The 7,460-nt window shown below is 33.4% G+C and overlaps 1 protein-coding gene across 1 annotated transcript in view; it reads right to left on the bottom strand.

The window, feature by feature from the left end:
• Positions 1-7,460, bottom strand: part of Cad86C (Cadherin 86C) — a 68,803-nt gene that overhangs the window by 23,281 nt on the left and 38,062 nt on the right. The window contains exons 3-5 of the mRNA XM_014427025.2: positions 6,282-6,523; positions 2,537-2,620; positions 2,330-2,452 (exon numbers count right to left, since the gene is read on the bottom strand). Of these exons, the coding sequence (XP_014282511.1) occupies positions 2,330-2,452; positions 2,537-2,620; positions 6,282-6,523 (449 nt within the window). The remainder of the gene's footprint in view (positions 1-2,329; positions 2,453-2,536; positions 2,621-6,281; positions 6,524-7,460) is intronic.

Genomic DNA, 7,460 nt, shown 5'->3' with positions numbered 1-7,460 from the left:
CACAACTATGTGTAACTATGTTTTTGTATCTTTTTTAGCCCTGACGAAGCCCTGCAACGTGGGGCGAAACGTTGGCTCAATAAAATAGTATAATTCTACTATTTGAGTTTTTTTGACCGCACCCAGACCATATTCCTTTCATCTTTACACACGGTCAATCAATAATCTTCCGTAAATGTTTATGCTCTCTGAGTTTTGATTATAAAGAATTTCCCCAACCTGCGTATTCAATAATTAATTTTGGTATGTACAAAATATTTGTATTTCTAAATTTATTGTAAGACGCTTCGAGTTTAGTTATAATAAATTCAAAGAATTATTTATTTATTCTTTTATATCTTATTTTCTTAAAGTGCGAAAGAGCCAATTTAAAACTTCAAAACATTAAAATACCCAATAAACATTATTAGAAAAAAAACAAAAAAAAAAAACAGTCTATAAGATAAAAATCTCACAGTCAGCGAACAAAAAATATACAATAATAATTACTAGTACTAATTAGATAGTAAGCAACAAAAAACAAACTAAATGAATAAAAATTTAGTTTCAAAATCTGTGTAGAAATAAGTAATAACAGAAAACCAATTACAATTTTACTAGGACTCTTAAAAAATGGAGATATTTCTATGAGAACCATCTCAACTCAATTTCCTTCAAGAAAGGGTAAATATTTTGTATTTGTTTGTGAGTCAACCCTGTGGGATCGGGACCCTCTGGTGCCCACCCGGCCTCTGTTGTTGGTACTATCAATTGGGTAAAAATCTGGCAGTTGGACGTGATTCTGACCAAATTACCCCTTGCCTTACTGTTGGCCTGGTTACAGTACTTTCTTACAAAGTACTGCACCCATGCATCCCCTCCTTGGGTTGTAGATTTGATTTTTTTTCCTATGTTATTTATGTGATATATAATAAACAACTAGATTACTGAAAGTAAACTTTGTTGTATTTTTTCCAATACAAACTATGTTTTACTCACCCCATTTTCCACACGTTGTATGAAAAAACATATTTTTCTTTTTACGTTTACGTTATACATGCTACAATTTCGCGTAATATCTCATTGCTTTCAATGAACAGTTCGGCAAGTGGCTTTAAGGCCATATTTAAAAAAAAAACAATCGTTAACTCACATATTATTTTCCTCATTATTCAATTGGTGGATTTAACCCAATTAGCATGCATTATAATTTAAAAAACACAAAATGCTCGTTACAGATCGATGGACATATATGGGGCACCATTGTTTACCCACATATCAGATGGAACCCAGCGCCTTCTTCAAACTTTTCAGGATTCGATGTTGAGGAAAATCGTACGCACAACATCGTGGAGGAGGAAGAAGCCACCGGAGCTGCATCAATTGTTGGAGTTGCCTACTGTGCCGGAGTTCATCAAGGGACGACACATCAAATTTTTCGATTCACTTCAGTACTGTACGAATCCGTTATTCAACACGTTAACACCTGCCCCCATCCGGTGCGCTGGCAACACACTACGTAAGGTCACGTAGTATTAGGATTAAGTTTTTATTAGATTTAAGTTTGTTAAATTCAGAAATAATGTGTGCCCCAACACATTACACTCTTTTATAAATTCTGACAACAAAAATAATACACTCCAAAAGACTCCTTAGAATGTAGATGTTCTACAGAAAAAGAAGAAAGTTCATTGTTTATTAATGCCATTAAAATTTTGAAGGGGTTTTGAAAAAAAAAAAAAAAAAAATTACAGATCGAAAATCGGACAATTCGTTCAAGAGAAAATCTAAATGTAAATTGTATTAATTTTGGTGCGTTCCATAAAGAGATACATTTAGCCTTAAGATAGTATATTTTAAAATTCTATTGATGTGGTGTAAATACATCGTTTCAAACTCTAGCAGTTTATTTTTGATTCAACATAGCCCAAATATGTATTTATTATATACATTACATTATACAACATTATATGTCTAGATAATTAAATTAAAATGTTTCTGATAAAAATTATAGAACGAATTTTGAATTTATAGGTTATGTAGTACTATTTATATCAATTTTGTCTTCTACAACCTACTTTGTTGATAATTAAGGTTTCCTTTCATTTATTCTAGTCTGTCTGTTCTGTTTATCTTTTATGATATAAATCGAATGTTATAGCCAACAAATTTGAAAGAACATACAAGCGTTATTTGTTGCTTCCTTTGTTTACTAAGCTTCTGCACAAGTATTGGATTTGCGACAAGAGGCAAACATGTAGATCTAGCATAGAAAACTAACATCAAAGATTAATAAATAATAATTCCATCATAATCAAGTTTTATAATTATAGTGTACAATTTTACGAACCATAGCGTAAACTGATAATTTGTACATAGTTTTCACTTCGTAATCTAGTGGCAGTGTTAATAGTATAACTCCAGTCGTCGTATCCTTCTTTGAGGTCTGGTTGATCTTGAATTCCGATCCACCCTGTCAACATCATGAAGATATATATATTTTTTTAAGATCAAATAATTGTTACTGAAACTAGGTAGAAGTTTTTAGAATACTTACAACCAATTCTAACTGCGCAGGTCTTAGCGAACGAGGATGTTTCCTAACTATAACGTACTCCAACTCTGTACCTACTTTGGTATCCTGAAAATAAAAGTTTGATGATATTTTATAATGATTCGGAAAACATTAACTAGTATTTATTATAGGATATAACGTTTTTTTAATTGAGTCTTGAAAGTAAGATGAAACTACATTAAAAATATCCAAATTTTTGGACCCATCTCATTCAAAATAGAAATGATAGGGTTGAATGGAATATGGTCCGGGTGCGGTAAAAAAAACAACTCAAATAGTAGATAATTATACTATTTTATTGAGCCAACGTTTCGCCCCACGTTGCAGGGCTTCGTCAGGGCTAAAAAAAGATACAAACACTATAGTTACCTAAAGGAAAATAGAAAAACATAAGTGTAAAATAACAGGGGTATAAAATGAAAATTAACATATAATAAGAAAAATTAAAGGTTGTAAATAGTAAATCAAAAGGGTTATAGTAACAGATAGATAAGAGAAGAAATATGAAGAAAGTACAAATAAAGAGATGAAAAAAGAAAAAAAAATACAAATCAAATGATGAGACAGAATGCATACCTGTTTTGACGGAAGTCAAAGACAAAGTAACGGTTTGTATTGGGAGGAGTGGCGATGGCAGTTATGCCACAATAACGAAAATAATTTGTAAAGTAAACATAGTAAAAAAGTATTTAAATTAGGTGAACAATAAATGGTAATATACATAATAGGGGGAGAAGAAATAATAATAATAAAAAAAAAAAAAGGATAGAAACAGGTAGAAAAACAAAGGAAAAGTAAAGTATAAAATAATGGGATACAATGTGTGTAAGTGATTAAGAAAGAAAATATACCGAATGAGCGGGGATACAGAAAAGTGTAAAATATAATAGAAAATTAATAATGAATTAATTAATATAAGTACACTTAAGAAGGTAACACATGAATATAAATAAAAGATAGATACATGAATATAAATGAAACAGGAAGGATAGTGAATATAAAAATAATTAAAAAAAAAAAAAAAATGTGAGAATTTAGAGAAACAAGAATAAAATATATGATAAGAAAATGGGCTTCTGAAATGCAGAAAAAAGTGAAAAAAAAGTATTATGAGGATTTTATTATGTTCAAAATGTGTCGATATGTAAGGGAGATGCAGTCTTTATCAACTTTATGATTGACGAAATTCTCAGTCAAATTTATGTAAATGGACTCTGAGATGAGACGTTTGGTGTGGTCTTCTTCCAAATCTTCCAGAAATAAAGGGTATTCATGATGTGTTAAATGTAACAAGCTAGATGTTAAAAGTATAGAATTGCAAGAATTTAAAGGCTTAGTTTTATGTTAAATTTAAAGATTGAGTTATATGTTAAATTCGGAGCAGCTCTTAGCCGATTTTCTATGCAACTTTTCTTTACGAGATAATAAAATCTCTAAAGCTTCGTCACATCATCTTTCCTCTTCCGCATTTGTTCCTTGTTTTCTCACCTAGTATTTTTTTCCCATTACTTTATTATTATTTTTAACCATTATTTTGTAAGATTTTAAAAACGTGAAAAACAAAACTATACGATCTGCAAACAACTAACCTATCAAAACGACAACAGACAAAATGGTGAAGAGCTCAGCTGATTTGGCGGGGGCCATCCAACACACAGTTCACTTCATTTTGTTTACTCTATTTCTCTTTTTTCGTGGAACCCCTTTAAATGGGTTTTAAATAATACCCATTTAAATAATACCCTATCTTGTTCGCTAACCTCAGATGGAAACCTAAAGTTTATCGCCTCTTACTCATCAGATTGAGAGTGCTAAGATTTATTTTTCGAGAACACCAAAAAAAAAAAAAAAATACTAACGGTTCCAGCAGGGAATCTAACCCGTTCCGAACTAAGCATCTTTTATCATTCGTTCACTAATTTGAAATTTTACTTTAAGCATGTGAACGAGCTCTATCATTCTTTCTTACTGTATCATATAACTTGCATGACAAATTTCTTTCACATGGAAATGGGCGATTGAAATAGTCGGTCTACTGAGATTCTAATCAAATAATACGCTAACAGACTTTACTGCATTTGATTCAAATCGACTCATTCTATATAAATTTCTCTCGCCTTAAAATAATAAAAAAATCATTTGCTTTTAAATCTTTTCTTGCTTTCACTACGGGAAAGTTATTCGTTCCATTGATTTCATTCATATTTGCCCCTAATGCATAATCGATAATAAATTATGCGTTTCAGTATTCAGTAATTCAGAAAGGCAGAACAAGTTTTATTTTATTTCCTAATATTATTTAATGGGAATGTTAAAGGAACTGTGCTACTAATTCCAAGGACCCAGGTTCGAATCCGGCTGTGGCAGATAATTATTTTCTGTTTCACTAGTGGTATTCATGATGATGTGTTAAATGTTAAATGTTTTACCATGTTAAATGTTATAACTATAAGATTGTGAACAGCCCTATTTAAAGTCATGTTAAACGTTAAATGCATAAGAGCCCCTAGCGGATTTTCTCAGCAACTTGTTGTATAAGCCTTATGTTTATAACCTTCCTTCCAGACCCTCATGTTATTGTTTACTTCAGTTTTTATTTAAGTAATTAATTACAACATACCTAGAGTGAGTGAAAAGTGGAATTTGTGTGAAAGTTTAGCTTATGAAATGAAATGAAAAAATAACTTTATTCTGGGACATATGTCCCCTAAGAATAATTACATGGTTCATATAGTGAGATTTTTATCTGGCGAGCGTTTACAAATTTTCAGATAGTAGAATGAAATTACATTGTTTTTTTTACTTTTTTTTTCTCAAATGTATCATTAAAATTATCCATTCTGGTTTAATAACAGGGATATGAATACCACAAACACACGAAAGAACTGAGCTGTCACAACAACAAAAATGGCGGCGATCTCAACTGGTCTATTGTGTGACGTCATTCTCCATTTAACAGACTCTCAGCCATATTAAATGTTATTTCGTTTTACCACGGTAAAAGAAGGCAATTTTTTTCGATTTAACATGAGTTTTTCCATTTAACATGTTAAACCAAAGATCGTGAATACCCCTACTGTAGCTGGAAGTCAACCCTGTGGGTTCGGGAGCTCTTCGGAGTTCATCCAGCCTCATGAAGTGGTTCCCTTCTTTGTTTCAATATTTGGAGGTCGAGTGTGATTCTGACCAAACCACCTCTTTGCACAACCGTTGATCTAGTTACAGTACTTCCTTACCCTTTATAGGATTGTAACGGTACAGACTTCATTTTTTTTTTTTTGAATTTAGGATAAGAGAAAGCTGATCAGTAAAACTAATAAACTTGTTTGTTACAACAACGCTTCTGTTCAAAAGACTGCCTTGTTGTTCGACTTTATGGCTGCTACCACCATGATAGACGAGGAACATTACCTTACCTCTTCTCTGTTCGCTAAGATAAACCATTAGCCTTAAGGCGTTCAGCTTCGACAATGAAGTACTCGGCAGGGAATTGGTGTGACATGGACATATAAAAATTGTCAAAGCGTTATCAAATATGCTCGATAGTACTGGACATAACTATGTAGGAAATTAGCCCAAGTTTAACCTTTAATATGATATTAATGTTGCTTATAAAATAAACCGAATATTGTATTTATAAAATATTTGAGAAACCTTACTTTAGCGATCACTATCTAGTGTAAGCTAAGCAACAGATGAGCAACATGATTATTTCATTTGATATTACCTCCGGAATCATGATGACACCGGGGATGTGGGGGAAGACATTCTGGAAGTCGGTGACGCCATCAGTGACCCTGATGGACGCCGCGGAGGTGGTGGTGTCGCCGGAAGTGTCTCTGACCGTCAGCCGGAACTTGAAGACCTGACCGGGGGCTACGCTCCGTTCCAGGAACACGTTGGCCTCGCAGGCCGAGCTTCTTCTGCTGCACGGAAGGTCCTCCACCCGCACCACGTAGGAGCCGTAATCTGCAAAGGAACCCAAACAACCTTGGCTCAGTTTAAGCCATTAGAAAAGATACATTACATAATAACAATAACTTAAACAATGAAGGAGCATCTGAAAAGTTGTCGAACAAATTTCCACAAATGCTCTTGGATTTGGACTTCCTCTTGGAGGCTTTCTCCAAGCCACTTGATGAAAATCCAAAATACATACTTTATGAACTAAAGAGATAACAAACCTCGGTATCCATACGGATATGTGTGTTCTATAGTAAAACACAGTGCAAATCGAACTTGTATCGCTTCTTATCTTCAGTTTAAACAAGTTTATTCATCTTCCATAAATAACAGAGGGTGGCACAAGATACCACCTTCAAAGGGAAACAGGAGCCAAAAGAGCTCCGTTTTACGTTGAGGTTAATTGAAGTATCCTACATTGTATTCTTAACTAAATCATTAATTGGCCTAACTATTTTGCAACATCCCTGGAGTGGATCATAAGCCCCGCCTTTATCGCTTCACTTTTCCTACCACCATACCCTCTCCGTTACATTCTTTACTCCAAGGAGACTGATCAGTTAATGTTGTCATTATAAACGACAACAAAGGCCAACTGTTCTCTTCGTACGTACTTCACAGTTACGGATGATAGGCATATCGGTCGATAGTTTTCACATTATTTTCCCAGTTGGTGTGGATATCCATCTTTTTGAATACCTCGTTGACAATGTTCAGTAGCTATCTTTGTACTTAGTATCTTCAATATTTCAACTTTTCAACAGTGATTCGTTCATCACCAGCTGCCTTGTTGTTTTTGGCTTTCGCCATGAATATTTTCAGCTTCCAGTCCTCAAGTAGATCCTTTCCGAGAGAACCCGCCCTAATAAATCCCCCTTTTTTTCGTATCCCCTGACGAAATAACTTATTGAATACATACATATAGGAGTTATATATATATATA

Source organism: Halyomorpha halys, unplaced genomic scaffold (assembly GCF_000696795.3).
Source record: "Halyomorpha halys isolate HHAL.00 unplaced genomic scaffold, Hhal_1.1 Scaffold613.1, whole genome shotgun sequence".
Lineage (NCBI taxonomy): Eukaryota > Metazoa > Arthropoda > Insecta > Hemiptera > Pentatomidae > Halyomorpha > Halyomorpha halys.
Note: the sequence above shows the minus strand (reverse complement) of the source record. Positions and strands in the feature narration are given on the sequence as shown.